This window comes from Schistocerca nitens, chromosome 3, assembly GCF_023898315.1.
Source record: "Schistocerca nitens isolate TAMUIC-IGC-003100 chromosome 3, iqSchNite1.1, whole genome shotgun sequence".
In the NCBI taxonomy this organism is placed as follows: Eukaryota; Metazoa; Arthropoda; class Insecta; order Orthoptera; family Acrididae; genus Schistocerca; species Schistocerca nitens.
In genome coordinates, this window is record NC_064616.1 from 87,295,877 (window position 1) to 87,318,951 (window position 23,075).

The 23,075-nt window shown below is 42.5% G+C and overlaps 1 protein-coding gene across 2 annotated transcripts in view; it reads left to right on the forward strand.

Annotated features, from left to right (window-relative positions):
* Positions 1–23,075, forward strand: part of LOC126248059 (uncharacterized) — a 551,905-nt gene that overhangs the window by 343,356 nt on the left and 185,474 nt on the right. For both annotated transcript variants that reach the window (XM_049948697.1, XM_049948699.1), the window contains one exon: positions 13,509–13,717. In XM_049948697.1, coding sequence (XP_049804654.1) covers positions 13,509–13,717 — 209 coding nt within the window. The remainder of the gene's footprint in view (positions 1–13,508; positions 13,718–23,075) is intronic.

Genomic DNA, 23,075 nt, shown 5'->3' on the forward strand with positions numbered 1-23,075 from the left:
CAATTGAAAGTTGGTGATAATGATATATGTTCTACATCCTTGGGGAAGATTGGATTTAGGAATTTAGTGAGCAGCCCCTTCCGTTTAGCGCATCGTCTATCTGCAAGTGTATCCCACTTCAAACTTTCTATGAGATTTGTAATGCTCTCGTGATGGCTAAATGTACCATTCACAAATCTTGCCGCTCTTCTGTGGACCTTTTCAATCTCTTGAATGAGACCCAACTGGTAAGGGTCCCATACAGACAAACAATACTCTAAGTGTAGACGAACTAATGTATTGTAAGCAATTTCCTTTGTTGAAGGACTGCATCGCTTCAGGATTCTACCAATAAACCACAATCTAGAGTTTGCCTCCCGTTACTTGTGTAATCTGATCATTCCATTTGCGATCATTTCTAATAGTCGCACCCAGATACTTGACAGATGCTACCACTTCCAGAGACTGGACATTTATTTTGTACTTTTACATTAATGGAGATTTTTGCATTGTTATACACAGTACGTTACACTTACTAATATTGAGAAATAACTGCCAGTCATTACAACATGCATTTATTTTCTGCAAATTTTCATTGATTTGTTCACAACTTTTGTGTGATAGTACTTTCCTGTAGACTACAGCATCATCGGCAAACAGTCTAATGCCACTGTCAGTACCATCAACCAAATCATTTATGTAAATCATAAAAAGCAGTGGACCTATTACGCTGCTCTGGGGCACACCTGAAGTTATACTTGATTCTGTTGAAGTCACCCCATTCAGAACAACATACTGCTCTCTGTCTGCTAGTAAATTTTCTATCGAGCCACGGATGTCGGATAGACTAAGTATGCACTTTTTGGAGCAAGCGACAGTGCAGAACTGACTAATGCCTTTTCAAAGTCGAGAAATATGGTATCATCCTGGTAGTTTGTATCTAGAGCCTGTTGTATAACATGCACAAAGAGGGCCAGCTGTGTCTCGCATGACTGCTGTTTCCTAAAACCATGCTGGTGTCTACAGATGAGCTTCTCAGAGTCTAGAAACGTCATTGTGTCTGAACACAATATATGTTGCATGATTCTACAACAAATTGGTGTCAGTGAAATTGGCCTGTAATTATGTGCCTCCAATTTTCTACCCTTTTTATACACACCCCACTCACCCTCTCTTCTCTCCATCTAGATAATTTTCTTCTCCTCATTCATTTTTCTTTCTTACTGTTCCCTTTTACATTAATTTCATTTACTTTTTAGTTTAACTACAATAGATTTCCACAGTTCTCTGATATGACAGCTCCCTTGTTTTCAAAAAAATTATTAACTTCTTTGATATGATAAAGTCTCATTCTTATTCAGAAGTAATAACTGAGTAAATTATTTTCTGATGTTTGAGCTAGTGTTCCTTTGTCTTGCAGTCTTTCACACAATCACTTACAAGCTATTGGAACTCCTAATAAATGTATTTTTACAGAACATGATATGTAAAAACCCTCTATATAGTTTTAGTCAGTTTTCACTGTACACTACCTTCAAATAATGTGCACCATAAATGTTTGTAAATAAATCGTAAGTAACAGCTACTCTAATGAATTTCTTAAAAGGAGGTAAAATATGTTTCGAAAGATTTTTACAGAATTGAGTATTTATAAGAAGTTCCTGTATTCCCATTCATACTTTTTACTTTTAACCAATAATTCTTTTATAAGATGCACTCACAAATTGCAAATACGATATTAGACCAGCTGTCTGGCTTACTACACACACATGAAAATTTGTGCTGGCTAGGAACTTGAACCTGGATTTCCTGCTTATTGCGAGCAGTCACCTTAATCAATGCAGCTAGCTGTACATGCCTCATGAACTGCTCCAAACTTACTCGTCATGGTATCTACATCCCATAGCACTCACACTCCATCTGTGTGATTCCCCGCATAGGGAGAATGTAATAACACTGTTCACGTTTACGTCGCACTTCACTTGGCGTAGACCGGGACTGTGTCCTATGCATGCTCTATGTTAACTGACTGGGCACGGCCCGTGCTGCCTGAGTTGTTGTTGTTGTTGTTGTTGTTGTTGTTGTTACGCCGGCAGAGGTCGCGTCCGAATTCTCGCGTGCCCTCTGGTGGACGGGACTCTACTTGCGGCAACTACCGTCCATGACGCGCCATGCTGATGTGCGCCTCCCGTGATCTTTCTGGTGGCTACTGCACTCCTCCACCTTCGGGGGGTGAGGCCACTGTGAACCACTGCATCGGAAGGTGGAGCGTCGGGCAGGAGCGATGACCTCCACATCCATTGGAAGGCCGGAGTCGAGGGGATCTACCAATCCTCGAGCCGGAACCTTCGAATACGGCTGGAAGTGACCCACACGAAGAGGCCTCCCTTCGTCCCACCACCGGAGCCCGGGACAGAACGGGCGACAAGCTGTCGAACTCCGGATCCTGTGCCACCTCGGGAGGGGCAAGACCCAGTGGCAGGGACGATGGGGAAGAGATGACCACAGGTGAACCAGCCTCCTGAGAAACCGGGCCTGCGAGGGGGGCCGGCTCTCGCTGGGGCATCTCATACGATGGCGATGTCAGTGCTGGAGCTACTTGAGGCTGCCAAGGCTGACAACCATCACAGTGCAGCAGAGTCACAGTGGGGAGAGGCGGTAACGTCCCCTGAGAGACAAACACGGGTGCTGGCAATGGGGAAGCCGGTGTCCGAGAGGTCAGAGGGTGGGTGCCCAAACGTGGACGTAGCTGATTTTGGTGACAACGTACCACCCGGTCCCCTGCCTGCAAGGTATAGAGCCGGTGACCATTTCGGCGCAGGACCACCGCCGGGATCCAACGTGGATTGCGACCAAACCCATGTGCCCAGACCGACATACCCAGTGGAAAGCCAGGTACTCCAATTTGCAAAGACTGGCAAGGACCAGGCTGGAGGAGGTGCAGCAGAGTCCTAGGTTGGCGCCCATGAAGGAGCTCTGCGGGGCTGCGTTCGCCCATTGGTATGGTCCGGTATGCCATCAGGAAAAACGTCAATGCCCCCTCCGCAGGAAATTCATGCACACTTTTTCATCTGCATCTTAAATGTGCATACCATGCGCTCGGCTTCCCCATTTGATTGTGGATGGAAGGGGGCAGAGCAAACGTGCCGAATACCGAAGTGCCTACAAAAATCCTGGAAGGTCTGCGAAATAAACTGCGGTCCATTGTCCGAGACCAGGGTGATTGGCAGACCTTCCACAGAAAAGATTTTTGCTAGTGCCTGGATTGCAACTTCTGAAGTGGTTGAGGAGCAGCGAACCACATATGGGAATCGGGAATAAGCCTTAATGACAATGAGCCAAAATCCATTGAGAAATGGGCCCGCAAAATCGATGTGAACACGTTCCCATGCTTGGGTTGCCAGCGGCCAGGAAGAGAACACTGCCCTGGGAGATGCCTGTTGGATCGCACATTGGGAACAGGCGGCCACCAAGTGCTCAATTTCTCTGTCAATACCGGGCCAGTACACATGTCTGCGAGCCAAGGTTTTAGTACAGGAAACACCCCAGTGCCCCTCATGTAATAACGTCAGGACCTCCCTCCGTAAACTGGCAGGAACAACCACGCAAGGAGCTGTATCATCGGTAGCCTGAAGGAGAACTCCTTCCAAGACCGAGAGGCGGTCTTGTAGAATAAAATAATTACAAAGAGGGTTCGAGGCCCGGCCTGGAGGGCGGGATGACCACCCCTGCTGAATGAGGGGAACTACTTGCTGGAGAACCGGGTCAGCTGCCGTTTCCCTGGCGACTCTAGAACTGGTGATCTTGAAGCCATCAACTGCTTGGCGGGACGCCACATCCAAATGAAAACACATAATCTCTTCTCGATCGAACTTAGGATCCGGGCCCACCGGAAGACGGGAAAGAGCGTCGGCGTTGGCATGCTGTCCGGTAAGGCGAAAATGAATGTCATAATGGTACTTCGAGAGGAACAAGGCCCAGCGCTGTAGTCTGTGGGCCGCCCTATCCGGAATCTGAGAGGCGGCGCCAAATAACAATATTAACGGCTTATGGTCAGTGATTAACTGAAACTTCGTGCCATACAAGAAAGGGTGAAACTTGGTAACAGCGTAGACAATGGCCAAAGCCTCTTTTTCCACCTGGGAGTAATGGGCCTGCGCGGGACTAAGAGTTTTAGACGCAAACGCCATTGGTTGCTCAGAACCATCTGCGTTGCGATGGGCCAGGACTGCCCCCACCCCATACTGCGAAGCATCTGTAGCCAGGACCAACGGCTTATGGGGGTCAAAAGTAGCCAAACAAGGCTCTGACATGAGGAGGCCCTTCAACGAGTTGAATGCTCGCTCACATGCAGGCGACCAATCAAAAGGAACACCCTTGCACAGAAGGCAGTACAGGGGGCGGGCTATGGTGGAAGCCCTGGGAATGAACCGGTGGTAATAGGCTATCTTGCCTAAAAAAGCTTGTAACTCTTTCAGCGAAGTGGGCCGAGGAAGGTCGACGATACCTTGGACCAAACTTCCTAGTGGCTGGACGCCATGCTGAGAGATGGTGTAGCCCACATACTCAATGGACGGTTGGAAGAAGTTTGACTTATGCAGGTTGCAACGCAAGCCCACAGACCTGAATTTGAGAAAGAGGGTGCGAAGGTTGTGCAAGTGTTCCTTCGTGCTGCGGCCTGTGACAATTATGTCATCCAGGTAATTAATACAGTGAGGGATTGTCGACGTGAAGCGCTCAAGATAACGCTGAAATATCAGCGGGGCATTGGATATTCCAAAGGCCAACCGCTGATATTGGTAAAGGCCAAATGGGGTGTTGACGACCGCCAGCAGTTTGGAGTTCCCATCAAGTGGTATCTGATGATAAGCCTCCGAAAGATCGATTTTCGAAAAATATTGGCCTCCCTCCATGGCGGAGAACAATTCATCAGCACGAGACAAAGGATAGGTGTCCACCACCAATTGGGAATTAGTGGTGGCTTTGAAATCTCCACAAAGACGTAATTTTCTCGAGGGCTTCCGTACAATTACGAGGGGCGAAGCCCACTCACTAGAAGAAATGGGAAGAATGACGCCTAGGGCTGTCAGCCGGTCTAGCTCTTCCTTTACCTGAGGGCGGTTAGATTAGATTAGATTAGATTAGATTAGATTAATACTATTTCCATGGATCATGAATACGATATTTCGTAATGATGTGGAACAAGTCAAATTTTCCAATACGTGACATAATTAAGTTAATTTAACAACATACTTAAGTTAATATAACAACTTTTTTTATTTTTTGTGTTTTTTATTTTTTTATCTTTTTTAATATTTTTGTTTTTTTTTCTTTTTTTCTTAATTTATATCTAAAAATTCCTCTATGGAGTAGAAGGAGTTATCATTCAGACATTCTTTTAATTTCTTCTTAAATAGTTGTTGGTTACCTGTCAGAATTTGGATACTATTTGGTAAGTGACCAAAGACTTTAGTGCCAGTATAATTCACCCCTTTCTGTGCCAAAGTTAGATTTAATCTTGAATAGTGAAGATCATCCTTTCTCCTAGTATTTTAGTTATGCACACTGCTATTACTTTTGAATTGGGTTTGGTTGTTAATAACAAATTTCATAAGAGACTATAATATACTGAGAAGCTACTGTGAATATCCCTAGATCCTTAAATAAATGTCTGCAGGATGATCTTGGGTGGACTCAAGCTATTATTCTGATTACACACTTTTGTGCAATAAATACTTTATTCCTCAGTGATGAATTACCCCAAAATATGATGCCATATGAAAGCAATGAGTGAAAATAGGCGTAGTAAACTAATTTACTAAGATGTTTATCACCAAAATTTGCAATGACCCTTATTGCATAAGTAGCTGAACTCAAACGTTTCAGCAGATCATCAATGTGTTTCTTCCAATTTAATCTCTCATCAATGGACACACCTAAAAATTTGGAATATTCTGCCTTAGCTATATGCTTCTCATTAAAGTCTATATTTATTAATGGCATCATACCATTCACTGTACAGAACTGTATGTACTGTGTCTTATCAAAATTCAGTGAGAGTCCGTTTACAAGGAACCACTTAGTAATTTTCTGAAAGACAGTATTGACAATTTCATCAGTTAATTCTTGTTTGTCAGGTGTGATCATCAGCAAAGAGAACTAACTTTGCCTCTTCATGAATATAGAATGGCAAGTCATTAATATATATTAAGAACAACAAAGGAACCAAGACTGACCCTTGTGGAATCCCATTCTTGATAGTTCCCCAGTTTGAGGAATGTGCTGATCTTTGCATATTATGAGAACTACTTAGTTCAACTTTCTGCACTCTTCCAGTTAGGTACGAATTAAACCATTTGTGCACTGTCCCACTCATGCCACAATACTTGAGCTAGTCTAGCAGAATTTCATGATTTACACAATCAAATGCCTTTGAGAGACCACAAAAAATCCCAATGGGTGGTGTTCGGTTATTCAGATCATTCAAAATTTGATTGGTGAAAGCATATATGGCATTTTCTGTTGAAAAACCTTTCTGGAAACCAAACTGACATTTTGTTAGTACTTCATTTTTACAGATATGTGAAGCTACTCTTGAATACATTACTTTCTCAAAAAATTTGGATAAAGCTGTTAGAAGGGAGATTGGACAGTAATTGTTGACATCAGATCTATCCCCCTTTTTATGCAAAGGTATAATAATAGCATATTTCAGTCTATCAGGGAAAATGCCCTGTTCCAGAGAGCTATTACACAGGTGGCTGAGAATCTTTCTTATCCGTTGAGAACAAGCTTTCAATATTTTGCTGGAAATGCCATCATTTCCATGTGAGTTTTTGCTTTTAAGCAAGTTTATTATTTTCCTAATTTCAGAGGGAGAAGTGGGTGAGATTTCAATTGTATCAAATTGCATAGGTATTGCCTCTTCCATTAACAGCCTAGCATCTTCTAATGAACACCTGGATCCTACTACACTCCTGGAAATGGAAAAAAGAACACATTGACACCGGTGTGTCAGACCCACCATACTTCCTCCGGACACTGCGAGGGGGCTGTACAAGCAATGATCACACGCACGGCACAGTGGACACACCAGGAACCGCGGTGTTGGCCGTCGAATGGCGCTAGCTACGCAGCATTTGTGCACCGCCGCCGTCAGTGTCAGCCAGTTTGCCGTGGCATACGGAGCTCCATCACAGTCTTTAACACTGGTAGCATGCCGCGACAGCGTGGACGTGAACCGTATGTGCAGTTGACGGACTTTGAGCGAGGGCGTATAGTGGGCATGCGGGAGGCCGGGTGGACGTACCGCTGAATTGCTCAACACATGGGGCGTGAGGTCTCCACAGTACATCGATGTTGTCGCCAGTGGTCGGCGGAAGGTGCACGTGCCCGTCGACCTGGGACCGGACTGCAGCGACGCACGGATGCACGCCAAGACCGTAGGATCCTACACAGTGCCGTAGGGGACCGCACCGCCACTTCCCAGCAAATTAGGGACACTGTTGCTCCTGGGGTATCGGCGAGGACCATTCGCAACCGTCTCCATGAAGCTGGGCTACGGTCCCGCACACCGTTAGGCCATCTTCCGCTCACGCCCCAACATCATGCAGCCCGCCTCCAGTGGTGTCGCGACAGGCGTGAATGGAGGGACGAATGGAGACGTGTCGTCTTCAGCAATTAGAGTTGCTTCTGCCTTGGTGCCAATGATGGTCGTATGCGTGTTTGGCGCCGTGCAGGTGAGCACCACAATCAGGACTGCATACGACCGAGGCACACAGGGCCAACACCCGGCATCATGGTGTGGGGAGCGATCTCCTACACTGGCTGTACACCACTGGTGATCGTCGAGGGGACACTGAATAGTGCACGGTACATCCAAACCGTCATCGAACCCATCGTTCTACCATTCCTAGACCGGCAAGGGAACTTTCTGTTCCAACAGGACAATGCACGTCCGCATGTATCCCGTGCCACCCAACGTGCTCTAGAAGGTGTAAGTCAACTACCCTGGCCAGCAAGATCTCCGGATCTGTCCCCCATTGAGCTTGTTTGGGACTGGATGAAGCGTCGTCTCACGCAGTCTGCACGTCCAGCACGAACGCTGATCCAACTGAGGCGCCAGGTGGAAATGGCATGGCAAGCCGTTCCACAGGACTACATCCGGCATCTCTATGATCGTCTCCATGGGAGAATAGCAGCCTGCATTGCTGCGAAAGGTGGATATACACTGTACTAGTGCCGATATTGTGCATGCTCTGTTGCCTGTGTCTATGTGCCTGTGGTACTGTCAGTGTGATCATGTGATGTATCTGACCCCAGGAATGTGTCAATAAAGTTTCCCCTTCCTGGGACAATGAATTCACGGTGTTCTTATTTCAATTTCCAGGAGTGTATATCCACAACATTTAGAAAATGATTATTAAAAATATTTTCAACTTCTGACTTTGTTCGTAAAGTTTTCATTCAATTTGATGGTAATACTGTCTTCCTGTGCTCTTGGTTGACCTGTTTCTCTCTTAATAATATTCCAAATTGTTTTAATTTTATTATCAGAGTTGCTGATTTCAGACGTAATACACATACTTCTGGATTTTTTAATAACTTTTCTTAATATAACACAGTAGTTTTTATAATGTTTGATAGTTTCTGGGTCACTACTCTTTCTTACTGTCAGATACATTTCCCTTTTCCGGTTACAAGATATTTTTATACCCTTAGTAAGCCATGGTTTGTTACAAGGTTTCTTACGAGTATATTTAACTATTTTCTTGGGGAAGCAGTTTTCAAATGCATTTACAAAAATGTCATGAAATAAATTATATTTTAAATTGGCATCAGGTTCACAGTACACTTCATCCCAGTCTAACTGCTGCACGCTTTTCCTGAAATTTGCAATTGTTAAATCGTTGACTGAACGTACTACTTTGGAGGACTTTAGTATTGCTGAATGGAGCTATGTCATATATTGTAACTAGCTGTGCACCATGATCAGAAAGACCATTCTCAACAGGCTGAGCATTTATCTGGTTAAACTTATCTTGGTCTATAAAGAAGTTATCTATCAGTCAGCTGCTATCCTTTACCACCCGAGTAGGAAAATCAATAACGGGTGTCAAATTGAAAGAACCGAGTAATACTTCAAGGTCATTTTTCCTATTACCCTCTTTCAGAGAATCTACATTGAAGTCCCCACAAATAATAATTTGCTTCCCCCTGTCTGACAGATAGCACAACAAGGAGTCCAAATTTTTCAGAAATAGATGAAAATTTCCTGATGGGGACCTATATACAGTTACAATTATAAATGTGCCTTTTTTAATTTAAGCTCACAGGCACATGCTTCTATATGTTTCTCTACACAAAACTTTTTTGTTTCTATACTTTTTGCACAATGATAACTTTTGACATATATGGCAACTCCTCCTTTCTCCATATTTTCTCTCATTACATGTGCAGAGAGCTTATATCCACTTACATTTACCTTATCCATATCAGTAACAATGTGATGCTCAGACAGGCATAGTATATCTATTTCATCCTCAGCTTCTAAATCTTCTAAACAAACCAGAAGCTCATCTATTTTATTCTTTAAACTCCCAATATTTTGATGAAATATACTTACATTATTTTTAATTATACTTTTATGAGAACCTTTCCTTATTCTAACATTTGCAGTACTCTCCTGTCTGAGTTTCTCATTGTGCTTAGGCCTAGTTTCTATACCAGTGGTCACATGGTGTTCAGAGAGGCAGATTATGTCAACTGGGTTGGATGACTTTAATTCATCAATGCAATTACCTAGGACTGAGATACAACTTGGTGGAGGTAAAATTTCTGGTGATTGGTGAAAATTTATAATTGACAGCTGTGATTGGTGATCCAATGTGCTAGAATTGTGCTGTTTAATTTCTTTCATAAACTGAAGATTTGTTTCAATCCTGGCCTCTCGTAGAACTTGACATCTTTCTGTCTTACCTATCCTAAAATGGTGCTGCTCCAACACCTGTAACCACTAGTATTTTACCATTCATGGCAGTGCCTCCCCCCCTTAAATTTCCTGCTATTACCCCAGCCAGTTTCCCCTTCCCCTTCCTGTTGAGATGTAGGCCGTGCCTGGTATAGTCACACCTACTGAGAGAATCAACAGGAACCACACCAAGATGAGCCCCTGCACCCGACCCAAGCAGCTGTTCCAACTCCAAATTAACTCTCCCAACAGAAGAGTTCTAATGAGGCCGGTCATGGCGTCTCAGGACAGATACAAATTCAACATTGGTGTGTCTCAATGCCGACGCAATCTTTACCAGATCACACTCTATACTGTACCCAGGATCTCTGTCGATGCTGTTCCCTGGTCCTCCCACAACAACCACGGTGTCTTCTCTGGTAAATCCTTTACAGAGTGAACCTAAATCCTCTGTCACCTGATCCAGACTAGTACTTGGTTTGAAAAAATTTGTGACCTGGTATTCTGGTCCTAATTCCTCCTGCAGAAGTTGGCCTACACCTCTGGCATGAGAACTGCCTAACAACAAAGCTTTCTTCCTTTTCGATGACTTTCCTACATTCTTTTTCAATTTCCTATTGAAAGTTTGTTGTGTCCTGTCTACACCTACCTCTGCTTGAGGCTCATCAGTTTCTAACTGAAGCAACAGGTCAAACTTATTTTTAACATTCACCACAAAACTGTCAGACTTAGTTCTAGGCCTGTTCCTTCTGCTACCTGTTGCCACTTCCCACCTCTCTTTGCCCTTCGCCCTCCTTAACCTGTCCAGATCTTCCCTAGCCTGATCTAGCTCAGCCTGAAGGGCAGCAGAGCCAAGGGGATCTGCCTCGCACGTAGAAAATGCTGGCGAGCCAACGCCTTCAACGTTAAGTGAGCTTCAAAATCGGAAACACGCCCCAGGCTCTCCTCAAAGATATCTGGAAAGTCTGAGATCAAGGATTCCAATGATTGATAGGGAATGTCTTCGGAGACCAACTGTATGGTGTCAGCGATAGAAAAATCGAAAGCTTGAAAGGCAACCAGGCCAAAAAGGTTAGCGGAGATCGCGTCACTGACAACAATAAAAGTAATAGGCCGAGTGACTGATTTGTAAGTCACGTCGGTAGTGAATTCACCCAGTAGGGGAATGAACTGTTTACCATAACCGTGTAGACGCCGGTAAACTGGCACCAACGGGGGCGATCCAAGGTTGGAATAAGTTTGTGCATTCAACAACGAAACTGCCGCACCCGTATCTACTTGCAGTTGTAACCGGTGCGACAGAACCGACACCTCGATAAAGAGTTCACGTGCCGATGTGTCGGGGGCCTGACCCGATGAAACTTCCAGAATGTCACGTCCATGTCCTCTGTACCAGCTTCCTTTGATTCTTTTGCGGCTGAGCGGCAAACTTTAGCAATGTGACCTTTTTTATTACATTTGCGACAAACGGCCCAACGCTGGGGGCACTCTGACCGATCATGATGTATATAGCACGACACACAGGACGGCAACAGGGGCCGGCTGCCGGAATTCTGTTTACACGCCATGCGGGAGCGGCCGTAACGGCCGGATTGTATCGCTTGCACGTCGTCCACCCCGGACGCAGTGGACGCAGCCACGCCGCCCTGAATCGCCGCGACGTCGCACCACGCTTTCAGCTGTTGACCTGCGGTGTGAGAAACTTCATACGATTGAGCAATGGACAGGACTTCCTCGAGGGAAGGGTCTTCTAACTGCAGGGCCCGTTGCCGGACCTCCCTATCAGGGGCCGAACGAACAATGACGTTGCGTACCATAACGTGGGCATACGACTCTCGCGACTGCTCCGTGACAAAATGACACTTGGGTCTAAGACCGTGCAGGGTAGCGGCCCACGCCCGGTAAGACTGATGGGGCTGTTTCTTGCATTGATAGAACTCGACCCTAGCCGCCACAACATGCGTGCGCCGGCGATAATATGAAGACAGCAAGGAACATAGTGCGTCAAAAGACAAGGACGAGGGTTCCTGCAACGGCGCTAGCTGCCGCAATACTTTATACAGCGAGGGAGATATCCGAGACAAGAAGAGAGCACGACATAGCTCCGCATCGGCAACATGAAACGCCTGGAAATGCTGCCGAAGGCGATGTTCATATGCATCCCAATCCTCCGCCGTCTCGTCATACGGGAGAAAGGGAGGAGGAACGGCGCTGGAGCAGACGGCATGGAGAGCAACGCCGGAAGCACTTGTTCCACGGTGGCCATGAGCTCCATCTGCTGCTCAACCAAAACCCGCACTAAATCCTCCATGCCGTGGAGAAGCTGCGAAACCGGAACAATGACACAACACGCGAAAGAACGACCCTACTCATCGCCAATTGTGTAATAACACTGTACACGTTTACGTCGCACTTCACTTGGCGTAGACCGGGACTGTGCCCTATGCATGCTCGATGTTAACTGACTGGGCACGGCCCGTGCTGCCTGAGTTGTTGTTGTTGTTACGCCGGCAGAGGTCGCGTCCGAATTCTCGCGTGCCCTCTGGTGGACGGGACTCTACTTGCGGCAACTACCGTCCGTGACGCGCCGTGCCGATGTGCGCCTCCCGCGATCTTTCTGGTGGCTACTGCAGAGAGAAATTGTTTTTCTCATCCATTTGCCTTGCTTTGGCATGAAATACAGATAGAGGAGCATCTTTATTTGATGGTGGCTGTATAGGTCGACGGAAATGTTCTTCAGACATGCATCTGTTAGAATCACAAGAATGGTGTCGAAGCACTATGGGATGTAGACACAATGACGTACGGAGATTTGGATTGTCCAGGAGGCATGCACAGATAGCTGAAGTGGTTAAGGCAGCTGCTCATGATAAGTGGATAAATCTGGGTTTGAGTCCACAGTATAAATTCTGATGTATCTATAGTAAACCAAACAGCTGATATAATATCATATGATTCTTGAGTTTCTCCCGGCGTATTTGATAATCAAAATATCCATGGGTGTACTGCCGGTCTACAGTGTCCAACGGGCACAATATTTCGGCGATCATACATGTCGCCATCATCAGGTGAACTGACGGACTGAGCTCCTGTGAACGTGCCGGCACGGAGATCCGTACACTATGGCTGCTCAGGGGGAACTGGGTTCGGTCGCGGCGGTGGCCGATTTAAATACCCTCCGCCCGTGCGCGCTCACTCCGCCGTCCGCGCCCCGCGCCACGGTCGCGCGGTGGAACAGATTGCGACGGCGTCTGAGATGACGTCGGTGTGATGGCTCTGTCCGCCGTGGTCGTCACAACTATACATTTGCTCGATTTACTCTTGATTAACCCAATCGCTGGTTCCCAAGCCTTGCAAAGATTATATAATTTTAAATGATATTGAGTTGAAACACTTTATTTGTTTAATCACATTCACTCATTTTTGTAACAGTCTGATTATATTAATCTTATGAACATATCTGTAATTCTTTTTTAATTTCGTTTGTTGCATTTCAGAAAGAGTGAATGAAGAATCGTTGTTGCTTCTTGGGCATTAATATGCACGAATTTCTGTGCAGGAGGTGGAGCTTTGTACGAATCATCACAGCAGCAAGTGCAACAAGGCCAACCCTGTGCTGCAGTGCATGGCCAAGTACAGGGACATGCCCACCCTGTCATGCTTCATCCTCCTCCTTCTCGAAGGCAGCATTCAGCATTGAGGGCTAAGGCACTTGAAGGGGAAGGTCCTTTCTCCAACCACTGTAGGAGTTTTGATACTCAGATAAAAGTAAGCCACATACATATTTTTCTGGTGGTTCTGATATTCAAATATTTTTGTTTCTTGGTTTGCCAAAGAGAATTTCTTGCCTGTTACTGTGAATAAGCAGTCAACAGATAATGACATTTAGTGGTGTGTATCTAGTTAATAGTGTCATATTATAATATAAATAACCATACAGGATGTTGGATGAATCAGTACCAAATTATTGTGTATACAGTTTTATGTCTTATACTATAGAAAAAACACACACACACACACACACACACACACACACACACACACACACACACACACACACACACACACACACACACGTAACATGATACAGTGGTTAAGCAACTGGACTTCCACTGGTGAAACATGGTCTGATTAGATGGCCAAACAGGAATTTTCTGTGGTTCTCCTACATGAAGACATTTATATTCATGCTCATTAGCGTTTCACATTTAATTTTTATCCATCTGATATGAATAAAATTGTCATCAACTCAGAGACTGATTTGAAAATATAATGTAATCGACTAGGTAAAATATCTACTCATAAAGCAGCAGCATGAAAAACACTTAACAAAGATGTGATACCAGCTTCCAAAGAAGATGTCCGCACCATCTGGCAGAAGTATTGAAGGGAAAGGAAGAGGGATGAAGAAAAAGGACTGATGAGAATTAGGAAATGGAAAGAGTTATGAGAAGTCACCCAGAACAAAATTGATTCCTCTCGTACCTTAAGAACAAGTAGCATGAAGTCATTCTCCGCAGCAGTGAGAATTGCTGTGACATGGAATCTGACTGGGTCAGGGTTAATTGGTGGTTGACTCAGGGGTCAATGCTGGGGCCACTTCTGTTTCTTATGAATATGATAGTCTTCTAATATGACAGGTGATTTTAAAATATTTCTGCTAACTGATGACACTAGGTCAGTAATGAAAGATATTGAATGCAGTATAGGCAATGTATCAAATAATGCAGTTCAGGATGCAAGTTCATGGCTTGTAGAAAATAAATTGATGCTGAATCACAATAAGACTCAGTTTTTACTATTTTTTATTTTTTAATTTTTTTCCATGTGTCACAAACAGGTGGTACATCTGTACTTAATACAGCTGTCACCAAGTTATTCGCATTCAGTAAATTTAGTTTGATCAGTTTTCTCTAATTCTAACACATTATTCAACTAAAACCGACATTTTGATTATGCAGACTGGACATATGATTAGTAAGTCTGAAGAATCCAAATTCTTACATGTACAGATAGATGATGAACTGTCATGGAAAACCCATGTTCAGGATCTTGCTCAAAAACTGAATACTGCTATGTTAAGCAATAAGACAGTATCTGCAGTAAGTGATCGTTCAACACAAAAATTAGTCTACTTTGCTTGTTTTCATTCACTTATGGCATATGGCATTATATTCTGGGATAACTCTTCTCATTCACAAAGGGTATTTTTCATTCTGAAATGGGAAGTTCAAGCATTATGTGGTGTAAACGTCTTGTCACTGTCTTTTCGAAAGTCTGGAAATTCTGACATTGGCCTCTCAATAAATATTTTTTTTTTTAAATGTCATTTGTTGTTATGAGCTTATTCTCAAGAATTAGCAGCTTTCACTCAGTTAATACAAGGCAGAAATCCTAACCGCATTTGGATTTCATCTCCTTAATTCTGGTGCAGGAAGGCATGCAGTATTCAGCTGCATCCATTTTCAATAAGTTACCTCAAGAATTAAAATATCGTAGCAATATCCTGCAGTGTCAAGTCTGAGCTAAAGAATTTCCCCTTGGCTGACTCCTTCTTTCTGTTGAGGAGTGACTGAAAAAATTAAGCAACTTCCTGTGTTATGTTGTTGAATATGCAAGTATATACTCAGCAGCTTGTTGTGTGCATGGGATTAATGTAAACTTTATTTTATGTATTATTAACTTCTCTGGTGTTAATTTCATGTAATGACCCATTCCATGACCATAGAGATTTGCTTCTCAGTTTGGTACTATGGAACTAGACATGTAAAACAAAATAAAAATGAAACCAAAGGATTTAAATAAATGACTATACCAGAGGTATCAGCCCTACCATGCCTGTATGGACTTCCCAAAATCAGTAAGCAAGGGACGTCTCTGCACCCAATACTCAGTAATCCGCATAGTTGCAGATTGGCCAGATGCATTTAAAGCACCTTGTGGCAGGAGGGGGTGGGGGGGGGGGGGTTACTTGCTGTTGAGGTTCAATGTTACAGAATTATTCATGAAAATACCTCTTTAAGCTTCTTTGGCTCTCCTTGCTTAACACTCTGAGCTGGAAATAGTTAAACTTGTTGAGCATGCCTTGACTGCCATCTATATCAAGTGCATTTGGAAGGGCCATGGGAACCCGTTTGTTTCTGGGATTGCAAATTTCTACATGGAGCTCTTTGAAAAGGTGGAACATCAAACCACCTGTCAAAAACTACACTTCTTCTGTGTCAATGATATATTTCCAGCATGCAGATGTGGGAGACTGGGGCTGGATGTGTTTCTGGGCCATCTAAACAGCACCAATTCTAAACAATGCATTTACTATAAAAGAAGAGGAGAGTGGATTTGTTTGTTTCTTGGATATAGGTCCTACTAATAAAGAAGAAGGCAAATAATGGTACACTAGGCCATGCAGCATCTAGGGAGAAAACCCATACAACCTATACCAACATGCAGTGAGTCCCCATCATCCAGTGCAGAGGCAGACTGTGCTAACCACTTTCATACATACGCTGCACAACATCTGTGACAAAGAAAGATTCACAGCTGAGCTACTACACCTCCAGGAAGCATTCCATAACAATTAGTCCAGTAAACCACAGAGTAGAAGGGCAGTCAAGAAAAGGAAAGCTGCAGCAACCCAGGTAGAGGAGGAAGGAGGCAAGATATTTTCTTTCCTTCCTTACATAGGGGCTGCCATCAGGCAAAATCCTGAAGCTGCTTGGAAAATACATCAGGACACTCTTTTGGCCACCACCTAAGACAAAACAATTCCTTTTCTCTGTAATAGACCCTCCATAACATAATATATATCTATATCTACACTCTGCAAACCACCATGAGGTGCATGGCAAAGGGTATGTCCCATTGTACCAGTTATTAACATTTCTTCCCTATCCTTTCACATATGGTGCATGGGAAGAATGATTGTTTGAATGCCCCTGTGCATGCAGTAAGTATTCTAATCATATCTTCATGATCCCTATGTCAGTGATATGTAGGGAAGTGTAGTATATTTCTAGAATCACCATTTAAAGCTGGTTCTTGAAACTTTGTTAATAGACTTTCTCGGGATAGTTTACTCCTATCTTCAAGAGTCTTGCAGTTCAATTCCTTGAGTATTTCTGTGACATTCTCCCACAGATCAACCAATCCTGTGACCATTTGTGCTGCCCTTCTCTGTATACATCCAGTGTCTGCTATAAGTCCTATTTGGTACATGTCCCACACACTTGAGCAATATTCCAGAACCTGTTGCACAAATGATTTGTAAGCAATCTCCTTTGTAGACTTATTGCTTTTTCCCATGATTGTACCAATAAACCAAAGTCTACCACCTGTTTTACTCATGACAGCCTGTGTGATAATTCCACATCATATCACTACAAAGTGTTACACCCAGGTATTCATATGAGTCAGCCAATTCCAACAGTGACTCATTGATATTACAGTCACAGGTGATGTCAGTTTTTTGTTTTGTGAAGGGCACAATTTTACGTTTCTGAACATATAAAGCAAGTTGCTGATCTTCACGCCACTTTGAAATCGTATCAAGATCTGACTTACTGTTTATGGATCTTCTTTCAGGTAGTACTTCATTATAGATAACACACCATCTGCAAAAAGTCTGGGGTTCCCATTAATATTGTCTGCAAGATCATTAATACACAACATGAACAGCAAGGAACCTAACATACTTCCCTGCAGCACACTTGAAGTTACTTCTACATCTGATGATGACTCTATAACATGCTGCACCCTCCCTACCAAAAAATACTCAATCCAGTCACAAATTTCACTTGATACCCCATATGATCATACTTTTGACAGTAAGCATTGGTGTGGCACTGACTCAAATGCTTTTTGAAAATTAAGAAATACTGCATCTGACTGACTGCCTTGACCTAAAGCTTTCAGTACGTCTTATGAGAAAAGTCCAAGTATGGGTTTCACATGATCGATTGATCGATGTTTTTGGAATCCGCACTGGTTGGCATTGAGGAGGTCATTCTGTTCAAGATACCTCATTATGCTTGAGCTCAGAATATGTTCTAAGATTCTATAACAAATCTATGTATATGATATTGGAAGGTAGTTTTTTAGATGACTTCTACTAGCCTCCTTGTAGATGAGTGTGACCTGTGCTTTTTTCCAAGAACTGGCATGAATTTTTGTTCAAGGCATCTATGATGGATTATAGTTAGAAGAGGGGTAACTCAGCCACAAATTGAGTGTAGAATATGACAGGGATTCCATTGAGCCCTGGAACTTTGTTCAGTTTTAATAATTTCAGTTGTTTCCTAACACCACTGATACTAATACTTATTTCATTCATCTTTTCAGTGGTACGAGGATTAAATTGGGGCAGTTCTCCTTGGTTTCCCTTTATAAATGAACATTTGAAAATGGAGTTAAGCATTTTAGCTTTTGCTTTGCTCCCCTCAGCTTCAGTTCCTAGGGCTGGACACTAACTTTGGTGCCACTAACAGTTTTTACATACGGTCAGAATATTTTTGAGTTTTGTGAAATATCATTTGACAGTATTCTGCAATGGTAGTCATTGAAGGCATCATGCATTGCTCTCTTGGCAAACAAATGTGTTTCATTCAGCATCTCTCTATCTATAGCCCTACACTTTGTTTACACATATTTATCCAGTGCATGGTCAACTATTCTTTTAAACTTGAGTCATAGTTACTCTACATGCTCCTGCCCTGTGCTGAAAGTTTAGAGTTCCTCATTTAGATATGACACTACTGATCTTTAATCTAGTTTACTGAACATATACTGTATATCTTTTTGCTTGTTTTAGTTGTCCTTTGTACTTTTGCTTTCACCACAACCCTGTTATGGTCACTGATACCAGTTTTGGTGTGGATGTTCTCAAACAGGTCAGGCCTATTTGTTGCCATTAGATCCACTGTATTTCTGTCATGAGTGGAGTTCCTAACTACCTGTCCTAGGTTCTTTTCAGAAAAGGCATTTAATAGTGTTTCACAGAATGCCTTATATGCCCACCACTAACAAAACTGTAATTCTCCAAATTAATTTCTGGAGGATTCAAGTTTCCTCCGATGATTTCAGTATGATTGGGGAACTTACACACAATTGGACTGAGGTTTCCTCTAAAGATTTTGGTTACATTAGGAGATAAATCTGGTGGACAATACAAGGATACAATTATCATTTTATGCTCACCCCTCTACTGAGTCTTGCCCAAATGAACTCACACGCAGCTTCAATTTCTATCTCAATGGATCTGAGTTTATTGTCTATTGTGAAAAATACACCACCTTAATTTCCCATTTGCCTCTCCTTTTAATATACACTTAAATCTTTCCCAAAAATCTCACTGCTATCAATTACAGGTTTCAACCAGCTCTCTATAGCTAGTATTATGTGAGCTTCACTGCTTTTCATGAGCACTTTAACCTCTGGCACTTTGTTGCAAATGCTTCAGCACTTTACCATTAGGATTTTAATACTCTCACCTGTGGGAGGCATTTGTTTTGATGCTTTCCTACAGCTATTGTTATCTGGATTGGATGGAGAGTCACCTAATCTGAAAACCTTGTTAGCAGTCTCTGATGTGCAATGCATGCTTGACCCATTTAGGAAGACCCTACAGTTGTCAACCCTAAGATGATAGTCCAGATAGTTGCAGCCTAGAGAGTCACAGAACCTCTGAAGTCTCTGGTTGACTCCTTCCACTTGACTCAGAACCAAAGGGCCACAATCAGTTTTGGGGACAATGCTGCAAATTGTGAGCTTCATTGAAACTCCAGGCCCAAGGCTGGCCTTCTCAACCTTCTCTGCCAATCGCTGGAATGACCCAAGTATGATCTCAAAGCCCAGATGATGGGCATCATTTGTTCCAATGGGCACCACAATCTGCAGCTGATTCACCCTGTTCCCTCAGTGTCTGCTGGAATAGCCTCTTCAACATGTTGATTATTCACCATACATTTGAACTGCCTACAGTTAATAGACCGCTACCCTTTCGCATTTGCATCCTCTTGACACTGAGCATAACAGGTTTCCCAAAAGTCAGTGAAGTGATTCCCACTGGCTCAGTTTCAGTATCAGTGCAAGACAGCACCTCAAACTTGTTGGTTAGGGGGTCAGTACAACACTATGAGTCCTCCCTGGTTCCCCATCTGCCCTGTACAGGATGCCTAGATCTACCATTGACATGCCACTTGCAGTCTGGTGGATGAGTAATGACAGATCCTCTACCTTCTTCAGAGGAGATGAGAACCACAGGAGAGGACAGTACTTGAGGTACCTCTGGTACCGGCATCACAGGTACATGACTCTTGGGAGCTCTTCCAGAACACTGATTTGCAGCAGCTGCCAATTGTTTGACAGTAGTTATGGTGATTTCAAGCTGCTTATGAATGTCAACCAACTCATCCCAAGTTTGAGAACAGCATTCACAGTGGGGCTGCATTTTGGCTGATGTAATGTATTACAGGCAGTCAACAAATAACTTTAAATTAAGCCTACTGATTATCTTTTAATCTGTTGAGCTGAAAAGTTGCTAAGTCCTGTTAAGAACTGAAGCAAATACACAAAACAAGATTTCTATTAAAGCAGCACAAAAACCTGTGGTAAAAATTACTAGTTTCCTAAAATGTACCATGAATATAAAGAATCCCTTGTGCATGTAGTCACCAATTCATGTGGCAAACACAGCATTGTATCTTGAAGCACTGTGAGGAACACATCGGATGTGTATAACTGGGACACACAGAAAAATCAGCAGTGGCAGAGCATAGTGTAATGAAGAGCACACTTTTGACTACTAGAACACCAAATTGCTGTGCCGAGCAATTATCTACTGAGATAACATTACAAATAAATCCATAGAAATATGGATCTACATGAATCTCATCAGTTCTGCTTGGAAGCTCTCTATATTGACAATATTATGAGAGCACACACAATGCTATTTATTATTTATTTATTATTATTATTTTATTTATTTCTTACACCATGGATCCAACTGTGACAATTTCACATGGATGTAGTGTGTGTCAATTTTTACATTGTCAATGACAAGTACTTGTACACTATGTTTACAGGTAAAGAATATAAAGTTACTTAACCACTACAATGATCCATAACACAATATAATGGAATGAGAATCCTTAGACCTACAGATTACAGGTATAAAACAAAGTAAATTAAACCTGAAAAGGTCATATAACCCAGACTGTTAAATATAAGCAGTTAACACTAAAAGAGTTACATATGTGACAAGAATGTTCCGCTTAATGTTCAATTTATATGATAATACATCTTATTTTAAGGCCGTTTCTCACTGTGTTTCATAAACTCTTCCAAACTGTAAAATGACATGGCTAAAAGAAATTGCCTCAGAAGCTCTTTAAATGTAGATTTGTTAGCAATTTCACATTTGATTTCTGGAGGAAGAGCATTAAATATCTTTATACCAGAGGACTGTACACCCTTCTGCACAATCTTCAAATTTTTACCTTCAGTGTGGAAATCATGTTTCCTCCTTGTGTTATACTGATGGTATTCACTGTTACATTTGTATAAATCAGTGTTTTTACTTATGAAACACATAAGTGAGTATATATATTGAGAAGTAGTTGTAAGAATTCCCAGATTCCGGAATAGGCTTCTGCAGCTGCATCTAGGATCTACACCAGACATCACTCTTACAACACGCTTCTGAGCAATGAATATTTTCTTTGCAAGAGGTTGATTTCCCCAGAAAATAATTCCATATGCCATCAAAGAATGGAAGTAACCATAGTATGCAGCTTTTTTAATGCTTAAGTTTGCACTGACAGAGATGATTCGCATTGCAAAAACTGAAGAGCTGAGTCTCTTGTAAAGATCTAAAATGTGATGGGACCAGTTTACTCTACTGTCAATCTTCACGCCTAGAAACTTTGTTACTTCCACTCTTTCTATGACCTGTGTGGCATATTTAACAGTCATTTCTTCCTCAGTTTTGGCAGTTGGGGTGAACTGAATATAATTAGTCTTACTCAGGTTAAGTGAAAGACCATTTGCAGTAAACCATTTCATTAAATCTATAAGAATAGTATTAACAGACTCTTGAACATTTTCACATTTAAGACCATTAACCATTATGTTAGTATCATCTGCAAAGATGGTAAAATTGCACTGAATCATTGAAGAATAAGGTAAATCATTTATAAATAACAGGAACAGTAAAGGACCAAGAATAGAGCCCTGTGGAACTCCACAATTTATGTCTCTCCATTCCGATGAAATCATTCCACCACACAAATTGTCTGACTTATCTAAGACTATGTTCTGCTGCCAGCAACAAACAGTAAAATAACAGATAGTGTTTGCTGGACTCAGGAAATGGGGAAGGCAGTCAATAAAGTGGGAGCTAAACACAGAAATTCTAGAACAGTTGATTACTATGGCTTCTCATATTTGTTTTTGTTGCTGTCATCACCATCTTCAGTCTGAAGACTGGTTTTATGCAGCTCTCTATGCTACTCTATCCTGTGCAAGCCTCTTCATCTCTGAGTAACTACTGTAACCTGCACCCTTCTTAATCTACTTACTGTATTCATCTCTTTTTCTCGCTCTATGATTTTTACCCCCCACACTTCCCTCCAGTACAAAATTGGTGATACCTTGATGTCTCAGAATGTGTCCTACCTACCAAACTGTTCTTCTAGTCAGGTTGTGCCACAAATTTCTTTTCTCCCCAATTCAATTTAGTACCTCCTCAGTAATTACATGATCTACCGATCTAATCTTCAGCATTCTTCTGTAGCACCACATTTCAAAAGCTTCTATTCTCTTCTTGTGTAAACTGTGTATCGTCCATGTTTTACTTCCATACCTGGCTACACTCCATACAAATATTTTCAGAAAATACTTCCTGACACTTAAATCTATACTCGATATTAACAAATTTCTCTTCTTCAGAAATGTTTTTCTTACCATTGCCAGTCTGCATTTTATATCCTTTACACTTTGGCCATCATTAGTTATTTTGCTGTTCAAATAGCAAAATTCATCTACTACTTTAAGTGTCTCACTTCATAATCTAATTCCCTCAGCATCACCTGATTTAATTTGATTACATTCCATTACTCTTGTTCTGCTTTTG